Source organism: Lissotriton helveticus, chromosome 3_1, assembly GCF_964261635.1.
Source record: "Lissotriton helveticus chromosome 3_1, aLisHel1.1, whole genome shotgun sequence".
Lineage (NCBI taxonomy): Eukaryota > Metazoa > Chordata > Amphibia > Caudata > Salamandridae > Lissotriton > Lissotriton helveticus.
In genome coordinates, this window is record NC_136061.1 from 275155708 (window position 1) to 275170630 (window position 14923).

At 41.8% G+C, this 14923-nt stretch overlaps 1 protein-coding gene across 3 annotated transcripts in view; it reads right to left on the minus strand.

Moving 5' to 3' along the window:
• Positions 1–14923, minus strand: part of USP32 (ubiquitin specific peptidase 32) — a 1745589-nt gene that overhangs the window by 543526 nt on the left and 1187140 nt on the right. For all 3 annotated transcript variants that reach the window (XM_078679804.1, XM_078679802.1, XM_078679803.1), the window contains exons 21-22: positions 7820–7925; positions 7107–7280 (exon numbers count right to left, since the gene is read on the minus strand). In XM_078679804.1, the coding sequence (XP_078535930.1) occupies positions 7107–7280; positions 7820–7925 (280 nt within the window). The remainder of the gene's footprint in view (positions 1–7106; positions 7281–7819; positions 7926–14923) is intronic.

Here is a 14923-nt window from a genome sequence, read left to right on the forward strand (position 1 = left end):
ACCACTAATTTGGCTAGAGACGACTGGCTCACGTTACTCAATTTAAAGAAATCACATTCGCGAATCACAGTCCATGGACTCATTATGGCAGAATACTTGCGGGGTAAATGTGCCCCCACAGGCTTGATCGTAACTAATGTACCCAGACTTTTTCTTACTGACAAAGATTTTTTGCGTGATTGGTCCATGATAGCGTGGCGATGTACACAAGATTGGCTACTCTTGATTATCAGCTCTGCTAAAAGAGTAGCTGACACCATTCTAATCGAGATACAAACATTGGAAGGCCAAATTAAGACTACATGTAACACATTATTCAAGAAGCGTTTGGATGAGACAAACAAAACAAATAAAGACTATAAGGATAATATACTGTCTAGCAAGATTGACAAGTTTAAAAAAGATCTGGCCCGTTTCTCACTGGTTAAGATTTATCCATACACCAGTGATGATTATGTGGCACCCTCATTCAATAACAAAGGTAAACGATATGGGTCTAATTACTCAACTTCAGGGTCGGATTCCAGCGACTCATATATTTTCAACTCCACTGGTGGTCCATCCCGGGGAGGGGGACAACCACAGCGGTTTTTTAGAAGAGGGAACAGACAGAGGGGTGGAACACAGGGCAACTATCCGGGCAATTATCAGAACCCTGCCCCGTGGTGGCCTCCTGGCCCTTACGGTTTCCAACCACCCCCCTTTGCTCAACAGATGAATCCCTTTATACAGCACCCACAGTTCTTTCCTGACCCGTCTTTTTTAGGACGTGGCCGAGGACAAAATCGCGGAAAGAGAAGAGGGCAACAAACAGTTCAGTGGGAGGCGGACCCCACGTTTCCCAATACACGGAGCAGGAAGGCAGCACTACAGAGCACCAGTGCGGAGACGAGCTGAACCTAGTTGTGAATTTAAGCTCGCGGACTCTAACACCAACAGAACTTACCGTCCTTGAGAAAGGACTTGGCTTTGTGCCAACATACAAAGGCGACCCTTTCCAGATGCGAATTGAACTAGAAAAATTCTTTAGGAAAGTACGCCTCCATTTCTTTTTCAAAAACAGAACTGATGCTGAGAAGACTACTGTGGACGAAATTGTGAATACCGGACTCCGTCCAAAATCAACGTTTACCCCTCTGGCCCACCAGGTCCCCTCACAAGTGACCACCTTCGAACATGCAGTCACTCACGACGTGATGGGACTACATGATGAAGTTCTGAATAATTTTAACAACCTCCCCAAGAGGGAAAAGAATGCACTCATTGACTTGTCTAAAGATCCGTCAATTATAATTAAACCGGCGGACAAGGGAGGGGCCACAGTCTTTCTTGATATGGTCCAGTATCGTCAAGAATGTCTTAGACAATTGGATAACACTCAATTCTACCGGAGATTAACTGAAGATCCTACACCACGATTACTCACAACTATTAGAACTTTAGTTGATGAAGGCGATGCAGAGGGATGGATAACACCTCATGAGGCTAGATTTTTGGTAATGCAGAATCCGGTCATACCGGGTTTTTACTGTCTCCCAAAAATCCACAAAGCCACTAGACCTCCGCCAGGGCGCCCGATCATATCAGGGATAGGATCACTCATGGAGCCTCTTTCCACGTTTGTGGATTTTTTTCTCAGACCTTTAGTGAAGGAGATGCCCACATATTTGCAGGACACAGCCGATGTCCTTAGATTGCTACCCGAGAAAGAATTCAATCCCGAGACTGACCTTTTGGCTAGTTTCGACGTTGAGTCATTGTATACTTGTATACCGCAGGAAGAAACATTAGAAACCATCAGTCAACTACTATCCCTGCGAGATTTGGACAGTATCACTCCAGTAAGATTTATTCTTGAATGTGCTAGAATAGCCATGAAGGAAAATTTCTTTAAATTTGAGGATCAGTTCTTCCTTCAGATCCCTGGAACCTCCATGGGGAGTGTTTTTGCTCCGAGCCTCGCCAACCTCTATGTCCACCAATTCGAACAGGATCACGTCCTCAACCACAGCAACCCATTTATACACCAAGTGTTGCTGTGGAAGAGGTATATCGATGATATTCTGGTGGTCTGGCGAGGCTCGGAAGCTGAGATCCAATCTTTCCACCAATGGCTTAATCTTCAAAATCAATACTTGAATTTTACTTTGGAGTTCAGCCATGAGAAACTACCCTTCTTGGATGTGTCCATCTTTCCAGAAGCTGGGAAGTTGGGATGTGAGCTCTATACCAAGCCCATGGCTAGAAACTCCCTTCTCGTGTTTAACAGCCATCACCCACGCTCCCTACGGGCCAACCTACCGTTGGGACAGTTCTTGCGTGTTCGTAGGAACTGCTCATCCTCTGAACTCTTTGAGAAGCATGCTACTAAGCTTTCGCAACAACTTCAGGAAAGACATTATCCAAGAACTTTGGTCAAGAAAGCCTGGAAACGAGCCTCCAATAACAATCGGGAGGCACTCTTGGAAAAGAGACCAGCCAAACCACTGTTAGAAAGGCTGACGTTTGTCAGTACGTTCAGTATTCATTCAAATAAAATCCAACAGACTATCCGCAAACATTGGAGTATTTTGAATATTACTGACATGAATATTCCTTTGCCTCTTTTCTCTTTTAAGAGAGCACCCAGTTTGCGTGATAGCCTGGTACATACCAGACCGAGACTTCAAGAAAGAGACAAACCAACAATCCTTTGGGACCTTCCACCTGTACAGGGCCACTTTCCATGTGGCTCGTGCAGTGTCTGTCCTCAGGCAGTCAAAACAGATAGAGTCGACCTTGGAACAGGCAGGACGTGGCTCTTAAAGAAACACACGAATTGTAACACTGATAAAGCCATATATATGATCACATGCCCCTGTTCCTTGAGATACATTGGTTACACTACCAGGAAAATCATAATAAGGATTAGTGAGCATAAAAGCACTATTCGCTGTCACAAACGATCAACACGACTGACTGAACACTTCCTGAATCTGAAACACTCTGCAGAAGATCTAAGGTGGGTGATTTTAGAACATCCATTTATCCCACCCCATATCAGTGACATCTCCAGATTTTTGTTCCTGAAAGAACAAAAATTGATTTTTTCCCTTAAAAGTGATAGCAGGGGATTGAATGATGAAATAGTATGGTCAACACTTTAACATTATAGGTATAGATCTATATGTATACGATCTTGCCTTGCCTGAGGCCTCATTAGACTGTGGTTCATAAAATGTGGATCTGAGGTCTAAACTCACCTTGGTCCCTCGGTCCATTGACATCTCTTCATATATCGCGTTAATGTATTTTACATATTTCTTAATGTTTACAGTTGGGTTACGTGGGCCCTGTCCATGTCATAGTCTAAATTATGCGTGCCAGCCTATGGTAAATTCTGGTCCTTACTGTAGATATCTACTTTAGTGCTTTATCCGATGTAGTGGAGTTCACACCCATCTGTGCGCATATTTATTCATTAGTATGTGAATTCCTTTAACGAATCGGCACTACGAAAATAGCACTGTACGCATGCACGTACTAAACAACACTTAGCGCGTATGTTTAGCGACCCCTTAAACAGATCGGCGCTATGATACAGCATTGTGCGCATGCGTGCACAAACATCTCATGACACGCATGCACGTATGTTTAGCGTCTTGTGTTTATTTCTATCTGCGCACAAACCGCGAAGCGGAATTGGCTTCAACCAATGGCGCTTCGGTCTGACTTCGGGCAGAGACGCCTACCTTTGACTCAAACTGTGCACCGGTATGGTTCATTAACCAATTCACCGGTCTATAAAAAGGCGCGCTTCCTGTCCGGGCGGTACCTCCACTCCTACTCGGACGACGGCGTGGGGTGCCGACGGACAGGTGAGCGCTGCAAACTTTTGGTCAACTTGAGTCAGTGGGGGGTGGGTTTTTACTAACCTCGCCATATTAATAATAAAGAGCTGTGATAAGCTGTATGTTGAAACCTCCTTTCCTGAGGTCCTTAATTTTAAGTCCATTCCATACCAGTAACTGTCCGTCATTTGGACTGGCGGGGTGCCCTTCTGAGACCGATTGGTGATTTTTTTTAAGAATCCTTTTCTGGAAGCTTGCTACAAACTGAGCACTCGTCGCGATTTAAAAATCTTTTGGTTGCGGCCTATACTTACACAAATTCTTCCATTCTTAATAGAGCGGGGCCCCACTTTTTCCCGAGCTGGTGCCGGGTGAGATGTGGCGACTTCACACATAATGCTGGGTAAGTAGGAAAATGGTTTCAACCATATTATCCTTTGACCAATAGTCATGTATATATGCAGAACAAACATTGTCTGCACGATATTGAGACAAAAATTTTTTTGCTCTTGTTTAATGGTGTGTTTGTTTGTATTGTTTTCTTGTGTAACTTGCGGATCACTGTGAACATTATTTTACACTATGTATTCCATTCACTTTCTTCCATGTAGGAGGGGACGAATAATTTCATTTTCCACCTGTTTACATTGGGGACCCAAGTTGCTGGTAGGAATATTCTGATTTGATATCGTCTTTTCTTATATAAAAGAAACTTTGATTGCAGTTGCTATATAATCACGGTCCTGAAGAAAGCTGGATACGTTTTATCCACATAGCCGAAACATGTCGACCACTCTGCACTACGCCCCCATATAGTTATAATGTCTTACTATTGGGCGGAATTTTAATTTTGACACTGGAAGAGTACACAATAAACATATTTTCTGTTCTGGTAGTCAATTTTAACATTTTTCTTTACCATTCACATCTTTTCACAGAGCACTGCACTCCATCAGTACTTATCTTTGAAATATACTGTGGCTAGATATTCATCATGACAGTCCATCTTTGTACCATCACGTGAAAGGATGGACAAGCTTTGGATTCATCATACGTATCCCATGTGATGATATTCCGCCACATTGGTGGTCTGATGGGAGTTTTTCAGCCACGGTAGATTTCTCTATGTTCTATGATCCCATATAGTTCTCAGGTGCAATACTACACACATCTTTTGTGACCGTATATCTCTTGTTTATTGTTTAACGTATATTGGGTTTGAGATTACAGGGTCATAAAATTAACCCATCTAGACCCCCCCCCACTTTTCCTTTTTTTCTAACAGTAGATTATACCCCAAAACTGATATGTGGATCAAGGACATGGTATACCGTCGTGAACAGCTGGGAATTATACACTGAGGAACTGTCAGCGACCTCCCGACCTAGTGATATCTGGGCTCCTCTACGGGAATATCTATTGGCTCATGAGCAGACTGATGGGTAGTTTGTTGATGGACAAAGAACCAACTGGGGCCTCAATGTACCCGGACTATGCATATGTGAGATAGGGTGGGACTGTGTTATAGACATGTAGGTTAATCACTGATCACAAAGGGGTACCTGTGTTTTTTTTGTCTTACTGCGTGCTATCCTGGGACATGGTTATGTTGTTTCTTTCTTTTTCTCTGTAATTTAATGTGTGTCAATGCATTGGTTCTTGGATGATGTATATGCTATGTGGCATTGAAAACACTCAATAAAAAATAAAAAAAATAAAAGTGAGGGTAGGTTTCTTCACAGATCAGCGCTTGACTGACGTGAAAAGAAAAAACTGACATCAGCGTGCCAAAGTGGCACCTATATTGATGACACGGACTTAACTTCCAGCGCAGATGATACTGATAACGTGACGCAGAGCCGACTGACTCCACCTACCAGAGTGCAGGGGTATTTCTCGAAGAAATATTTTCCGGATCCAGTCTGACGCCTGGGAAATTAAATGGTAAGGAATCTGCGGCTAGAGGTCTCTATCGAATTGATATTTCCGAAAGTCAGATAATGACTGTACACTGACTGACAAGGTGGATAGCGGAACATTGCTCTTAAATGTCACTTTACAGTCCAGAGATCCAGTTTCGACCTTTCTGCATCCAAAATGCGATTAGAGACGGGTTGAAGGTGTTTGCCCTCCTAATTTGTAGCAGATAAAACCTGCAGCAAATCAAGTGTGAAAACTTTACACAATTCTGTTTTTGGCACCTTGGAATAAGGCAAAACAATAATAATTTTCTTGTTATTCCACATTTTGAAGTCTACTGCTCAAAACTGCATGCCCGATAATCACTGCATCTCATGCTAATGGAAATTAGCAGGTGCATAATTTGCACCCACAGATGTAATAAGTCCATACTTGTTTTTTTTGCCTATGCACATTCATGAACACAATTTAATTTCCAATCAAGTTGCTAAATTTACATTTATATCATCAACATGCAGACGTACTGATTAAGGTACAACATAAGTACACTTTGGCCATTGTTTCTGTTAAACCAAACATCTACAACATGCACCAGGTTTATTTGACATTCAGGGTTATAAATGGACTGCTGGGTCTGTGCTTGTTTCTTCCAGTTCTTTATTAATGTAAGATGCTATTGTAACTATTTGAGTTATATTGGAAAGCACACTCCTACTTCACAATGCCTGAAAGCTACATAAAACGGTAGCCTATAAAATCCTTAAGGGATCTCCTGCTCTGATCCTTTCTAACCTTCTGTCCCGCTATGCTCCGGTCCGTTCTTTAAGATCTTCGGACCTAGAACTTGCGGTCGTCCCCCGCTTTAAGCGCTGTCGGGCTGGCGGCTGCTCATTTCAAGTACGTGCTGCGGTTTTCTGGAATTCCCTTCCCCTTGAAATCCGTGCCCTCAGGGACTTGCTCTCTTTTCGCCGAGCTGTAAAAACTTTTTTGTTTCTGTAGTTCTCTCCCTTCTTACTCTGTCCAGTTGTGTTGTGTAGCTACCTTGTCGGGCGCCAGGACGCTCCTTTGCTGGAGCATCTGTGCGCATAATAAATGAGCCTAACATAACATAACATAACAAATATAGACAGATTAAAAATTAGACTAGGTAATGGGGTCATGTGAAGAATGCCTTTTACAACAACATTATTTAAAAACCTGAAATAAAACGAATTTCTTGCAACTAATTATTTTTTTTATTCCTACTCTGGAGAAAAGTCTCATACATTTTTAACAAATGGATATCACAATGCCATCTAATGTTTAGCTACAACTTTGACTGTTCAACTAATCCCTTTGGTACCAAGGAATACCAACCTCTGCTGCAACCTCCCAGTCAGGGCGCCCATCACTGTCCTTCAGCTCGACATAGGGCTTATCGTGAACTCTGTTCAAGTCCTCGTGAAGGCCATCCAACAAAAAAGCTAAAAGTTCCTGAGAGTCTTGTTGCTGAAAGCCATTAAATCGGGGAGCATATTTCGCTATTGTCCACTGTAAAATAGAGAATTTGTACAGTTTTATGGCAACGTGCAATGAAACAAATACAAACACATCTTTATTTACTGAAAGCAGTGCGCTTGGGATAATACAAAATATTTTCCATATGTAGATATAATTAATGGTAAGTAAAGTGAGCCAACTTAATAGGAAGAAGAAAGGCATTTTAAATGTGACTGTAATGCAGAAACAAAGACTATAATACTTAAAAATAGATCCTATTCAATGTCGGTGATAAAGCTTCAAAGTAAGGCAATATATTAATATGTGAACAAATAAAAAAGATAAAGGGCACAGGAAAAGTGAGGAAGTGTACATAGTTTTAATGTACACAGCAATTACGTATGGCATTGATAAATTATCTTCAGTAGCTAAAACAGTTATAAAAAACAAAATCTAGTTATACATTCAACTATACAAACATTAGTCAATGATGACACAAGTTGAAAAGCAGTTTGCTAGTAAAGGCTTAAATGGTAGAAAGTATATTTTGCCAGCAGGTAATTGTTAGAATAGCAACAAATATACCTTACCCGTAGTTTTAACGGAGCAACATTTTTCTGTGTGCCACTCCACAGCTCCTGAACTAAATCCCCATAACATTTGGCCATATGTCCTTTCATGCCAATTGGATTTGCCCTAGATTTGATACAAAGTGAATAAATAAACTTCTATTCAGATTTGTAACATGATTTGCACTAAGAGGAGGAAAAACTATTACAGTGCTAAGAACTTTCAAGGTGAGCTTGGCTCTTTTTATATTGTGCATAAAAGAAGAACGTTAATCGAATGTTCTTCAACTGCAAGAAAACACTCAGTGGGATATGCTAAGGACTGAGGACAAACATTCTTGTGTATATCATTAACAACTTAAATTCATATCTGTAATGTACCATTATATCATGAACTAAAATGCACAGTCCAGTGATATAGAAAAGGAAGAGACTAAAGGCAAAACACTTGCTTCATGTAGTTTTTATGGCGCATACTTCAAATTCCTGAACTACTAGACCACAGAATTGGTAAGTGAGGCCAATTCAGTATGAAAGCTTGCAATGAAAGATTTTTACCAGCAATATTCTTTTGCAGTTGCTCAGCGTTCCATCAGTAGTATGTAGCAAAGTTGGAATAAAACATTTATGCTGTGGCCTTATAGAACATGTTATTTATCTTCAGTAAAGCAGTTTCTGGTGGATACTCTACCCACTGCAGAATTCTCATGTTTAGAATATCCCCAGGTGCCAGACTGGATCCGGAAGATGTAAATAGCACTGCCCTCACATGCCGTTAGGTGGCGTTGTGCAGCTTCACGCCGATTTCATTCAGTCCTGAAGTAAAGATGGAGTTGCAAATAAGTGCCATCCCAGTCCTTTGATGCTTCTTTCTTGATTGTGCCTGTGCCCTCAGACACGGAACCCAACAATAATCAGCGGTACCAATGCACATATCTCTAATTGGAACCTTCTTAGATGAAAACAGAGACCATTCCAAAGAAAAAGGTGAAAGGAGGGTGCTGTGGAATCTGCATTTAGATAGAGTATAAACCAGGACTAGCGTTACCAAAGGTAAGTCATTTATTCTTCTGTAGGATACTTCTAAGCACAAATTCTTCATCTTTAGAATAGATACAAAACCAGTAGCCCTCAAAGTGATGGCTCTGTTGATAGTTTCACATTCACCAAATAGACAAAGTGCACTTCCCGTCGTACAGGAATGCCATGGCAATATTACTTCAAGGATGTGAGCACCGATGCCAGCAACACAGCCTGACATATCAACAAAAGGCACTCCACGTACCAAAGAAGAAGCAGCACCTTTGGCCATGGTGAAATGTGCCCTCACTCTTTCTGAAGACTGCTTCTTGTCTATGGTGTTTCAGATTTTAATACAGAGGACTATCCACCTCAAAAAAGCCTTTTTATGCACTGCCTTGCCTCTCTGCGCCTCACAGAAACGCACACAAACAGATTGTTCACTAGTTGGTCTTTGGCGGGCTTGATGTAGAAGCTCAAGGCTCGCTTGGGGTCCATCTAATGGAATCTCTCCTCCTACTTCAAGAGGTGAGGCGAGACAGAGCAAAGAAAGTTAAGAGAGAGATGGATTGGCCAATGTCAAAAGGAGTTGCAATGTTTGCCAGAAAGGCCACCTCTGTACTCATGACCACTTTATCTGAGGAAAAAGGTGGTGCAAGGTGGCTGAACCAATATTGCTTAGAATTCACTCATTTGACAAGCAGAAGTTTCTGCAACCAAGGATACATTGTAGAGAGCAAGGAGACATATTGAGGAACTGTGCATCTGTTCGAAGAAGTGCATATGAGAAAGTGAGGACCACATTAAGATACCATTGTAGCATCACTTGGAGGGGTTTGGGTGGAGCGAGAGGGGTAAACAGGTGCCAAACATTTTAGAAATGTCATCACTACAGGTGATTTGAACAAGGACAGCTGATCTGACAAAAATAAAAAGACCAGCCATATAACCTTTAATGGTGCAGACTGTTTTATCTGTGGCCTAGCAACGGTTTGCTATCAACAAGACACCCAACAGTTTGGCTTGCCTTTATTGCGTGAGCCACACCAGACCACAAACTTGTCCCAGCACCCAGCATAGACACACTTTGTAGAGGGACACCTGACAGCAATGAAGACGTCCACAATTTTGGAAGGAAGACCGAATACCTTTAACTGGCGTCACCAAAACACCATGCATGGAGGTGCACATTGCGCAGGTTTGGGTGCAAACCCTGACTTGCTGCTGCACCAGGAGATCCTAAGGGCAGCCTGATGGAAGGACAGATGCTAATGTCCAGAAGTTCCAGGTACCACACTCTCCTTTCCTAATCCGGAGCCACTGGATGCCTTGGGCCCATTTGTTCCTGATCTTCAGAACCTGGGGCAGGAGGTGTAGAGGCGGAAAGGCATATAGGGGTCCTATGCTCTACTCTATAAGGAATGAGTCTTTGAGGGAGCACTCTAGAAAACTCCAGTGCGTCAAAGTTTTGACAATGTGACTACTCAACTTTGGTGAAAAGATCTAGTCAGGTTACTCCCCACTGCAGGAAGACGCCCCTTGCCATCTTTGTAAGTAACTACCATTCAAGATCTGCAGTTGCTGGTGGTTCAGTTAATCTGCCCTGGTGTCAAAGATCCAACTAAGTGGTTCATGAGTAAAGAAATGTCCTGACACTCCATCCAGCTACAAAGAGGAGGTGCCTCTTAGCACAGGACCTAGGACCCCACCCTGCCCTACTTGTTTCAGCACCACATGGATGCTGTGTTGATTGTAAGAACCTGCACAAACCTTCCCTTGATGGATGGTAGGAAGGCTTGCAGTGTCAGGGGAACGGCCCACCACTTCAACAGGTAGAAATGAGACAGGTCTTTACCGGAGACAAGAGTCCTCTGATCTCCACTTCTCCCATATTATCTCCCCATCCCAGCAATGATGCATCAGTCACTGCCGATGCTCTGTGTGAGGCAAGGAGAAGGGTCTAACTCTGGTCCAATTGTGACTGAGCAGCTACCACTGCAGGCCATTTACAGTCTTCTCCGAAACTTGGAGGGAATCCATATATTCCGCTGGTGCTCGTCTCACTGAGACTTCAGGTTCCACTGCACAGCCTTCATATGCCACTTGGCATAGTTAACGAACAGGATGCCAAGAAGCCTCCGAGCCACCTTCAATGAAACCCAAGGACTGAGGCTGAAACATTGAGATCATAGCCGGAATGTCCTGAACTTGTGATATAAGGAAGGTCCAGAACTGCACCATATCCAGGATGGCTCCAATGAAAGGTAGTGAGTCAGGTGTGATTTTGGCACATTGATTTTCGAAAGCTTGAGAGAAGTGGCAGTCCAAGGAAGGCGTCCAGAAATTAGGTAGAGACCTGGAATAAGATTAATTTGTTTAACTTCTAATTATTGAAGAGGCGAATTTCTACTGTATACAATTTTATATGAAATGGCTGCTCAATAGAGCCCCGGTTTCTTTGCACAAAATGAATCCCCAGATATTGGAATGCTGTTTCAGTTGCTCAACGGAGGGTGAGGGGAATTAGACACATTATCTGGAGTTGTACCAGTTCTGGTTTCAGATTCAGGAACACTGTCTGCATACATTAGAGATTGAACATTCAATTCATGAGCAAAAAAGTTGTTTTGGGTTATTCACCCGATGCCAATATAGAACTACTGCAGAAGAAATGGTTATTTGTAATTGCCCTAATTGTAGGATTGATAATTCTTCAAAACTGGCAGTCGGAAGTGATCTCTACTTTATAACAGTGGCGGTCTAAAATGTTAAAAATAAAGGGGTTAGAATATTGTTAAGCTCTAAGATCTGGAATACAGCATACACAACTCCTATTGTTAGTTTTGCCATGTTTTTTAGACGCACACGGGTGTTGCACACCAGATGATAACTAAGGGAGTGGCCAAATGGGTTTTGAGAAGGTAGGAGAGTGTGATGGAAAATGACAGGAACTGACAATGCTCTTCCTGAGCTCGAACATGGGAGACTGGTGTTCCTGGTATTTCTGGGTTCGATATATATTAAATGTAGAAAAACCCAACACCTTTTTCCATTTTATGGAATCGCTCAGTTACATCCAGAAGATATTTTGTTTAACTACTAGCAGTCCAACTGAGGTATGTAATTTTGGAGGACAAATAACAGATAAAAGAAGAGCAACAGTATGTCATTGGTTGATGATTTAGAGTGCCCACTGCTCTGAGTGATGTGTGTTTACTGCTGGTCAAAGAATAACAGTCTTCCTTCTACCAAAGATGCTTACTCTAAAATCTTCAGAGGAGTTTTTCCCTCTGCCAAAATGTGACCTTCACTTTGGAGAGGTGGCTTGAATGCTGATAGCTGTAAATGCAGCTTTAAATTCGGACCAAAATCCATGCTGCTTTTCTAATCCTTTCCTTTGGATAAATGCTTAGAAAAAAATTTAATAGGCTGAAAGAAACTCTATTTCTGAGACATACTGGTTACTGAGCTCCAACATTCTGTTTTAATCATCAACATACGAGGTGGTGGAAATGTCGAAGTCTTTGTATCAAAAGGGCAACTTCATACCACAGGAATTCATGGCCTGTCTTAAATTAGTTCACTTCTTTTCTTTCAGTCAAAAGTCAACAAGTAATGTTGGGACACTCCTAATCTTCGCCAAGTAACATTATATGTGGGATTCCCCTGGGTTTATGAATTTCCACTTACCTTTTCAATATTTATGTGAGACTGCTACCAGCTAGTTTACGTAAGCTCTCATTATAAAGATACCAGTCTCCTTCAGCATTTTCTAACAGCAGTCTAATTATGGATGAGCCTGCACAGGCACACTCTGAACATTGCTAAGATCAAAATTCTCATTACCAAATCTGATCAGACAGTGTGACAATCTACTTTTTGGCCAACTAACCTTTGCTCTTGCCCACAAACCTTGTGCAAGTTCTATCTCAGATGTCTTCCAACTATCCTTTCCCATTTAGCGCCGAGAAGCAGTCGGCTGGCAGGGATAACTGAGTCTACATTGGAATCACTGCAACAGTATATGCTTAAGTATGGCATTTTCACGTATTCTTTGGTTACAGGTTATTGAAAACCAAAGCACCCAACAGGCTGTGGGTGCACCTTGCTTAAGCCCAATAACCTTCTTACGGAAATCACATCACTGGCTTTCCATTCAACAGCAAGGTTTTCAAACTTCTCTGTGTAGTAGTTAGTCTGTGGTAAGACACTGCTTTTGCTTTTTTTTTTTTTTATCTTCAACCGTCTGCAGTGAACTTGTCCAAAAAACCTTTGGTCACAAAAGATGATTCTCTTACATGTCATCAGGAACTGAAAGGCCTATGCAGGGAGCTGATAGTCTCTATCTTGGTGTCCCGGACAAGTTGACTAAAATTAAAGTGATCAAAATTGTTGTAGCCTGCTTGATTTTTGACATTCCGCATAGAGTGCCCATTCTCCACTACCTGCAGGAGTTACACTGGCTACCTGTTAAAATAAGGATTTGCTTTAATGCTCTTACAATCCTTCATCGAGCTGTTTATCACTGCGTTCTCAGTATCTGATTACAAGAACTAAACACTATTTTCCTTCCAGGCTACAGCACTCCAGTCTTTCATGGTGATGGCTGGGGCGAATGGACTCGGCACCCTCTCTTATTTCATTCGATACCTTATGAGCCTTCCTTGGGTAAAGCTTTAAAAACCTATCACTGCTAAGTTAAGTAGCTAAGTCGCCATACCTTTCCTTTTTCTGAGCAATTAGCGACAGGGCACTCCAGGAGCAGCTGTGCGTTTTAAAAATCCTCTCATTCATTCAATCTCAGTCTGTCACCCAACCTTAAGGAACAAGCTTAAAAAAAATTTGGTTCATTTCAAACCACTCTACCTTCATGAGTCTTTTAAAACATTGCTATTCTGTTAATTGCAGTTCCCGCTTCCTGATTGCTCCTTTACAAATAGCGTGCTTTAACAAGCTAAACAAAGGACAAAGCTATTATTTTGGCATAATGTTAAACTGAATGGAGGATGGCCACAACTAAGTATGACTTCATGAACTTTCTGAAAGGTTTTTCTTATGCATTTCATAGGAGGCTGCTCTGCAGGTTAATGAGGCAGAAATTCTCCAAATATGTCTAATTTTTCCCAAAAGCTGTAGATTACAAGTGGCCCTAACAGAAAATCAATGTATTTGCCAAAACAGAAGGAAGCAAGTTTTACGGTCTTGATTCTCCCACATCTTAGCCCCCCTTTGCCAAAATTAAGATAAAGGACACTGAGAATCCTTACGTCAAAGCAGACTATGTGGGTAATTTATGCTTGACCACATAGGGATCGTCATAGGGAAATATTCAAATATTTTGATGCTGATTGCTTGGAATGTCAAAGCACACATCGATGAAGACTTTGCTTAGTAAGGGCTGGGCAAAAATAAGTGTCAACATTTCAAAAATGCTCTAAGGAAGCAGGAAGAAGCAAAAACAAGGCCATCATAGCTTTAAACATTCCTGAATGAAAATTCGTAGATAGAAGAATTTAAATATGGAACATTCAAATCCCTGCACTTTCTGCTTCTTCTGAAAGTACAGAAAAATATAATCTTCCACAATGCATGGTATATGAATCCTAAAAAATTCTGTTATCCTAGGGACAGTACCAGTAGCAGGATCTGGTATAAATGAACAAGTTAATTCCCTTCAATAAAGATTTTTCTAGTGGATGCACTATCTAACCAGTTTCCTCACCGTGTGAATATTCGACAGGAACCTGAATGAATGCAGATACTTAAAAGCTGTACTATTACGGGATGGTAGGTTGAGCCGAGCGGCTCCGCACTGACGTCATTCCACTCAGGACGTGACAAGTGGCACCTATAAGCACTATCCATGCAGGCGGATGATGCTTTCTAGCCTGTCCGCACCCTCAGATACAGAGCCCAACGGCAAAGTAGCAGAGACCAGAGTACAGACCTCAAGATTAGGACCTTTTCAGATGGATAAAGAGTTCAGTTCACATAACGGTGCAGAAGCTCAAAAGAGGTGCACATCAAAAAATGTGAGGACTAAGTTCAAGTCCCACTGCGACATCACAAAAGGTTTTGGTGGAAATAACAATTTAAAACCTTTAA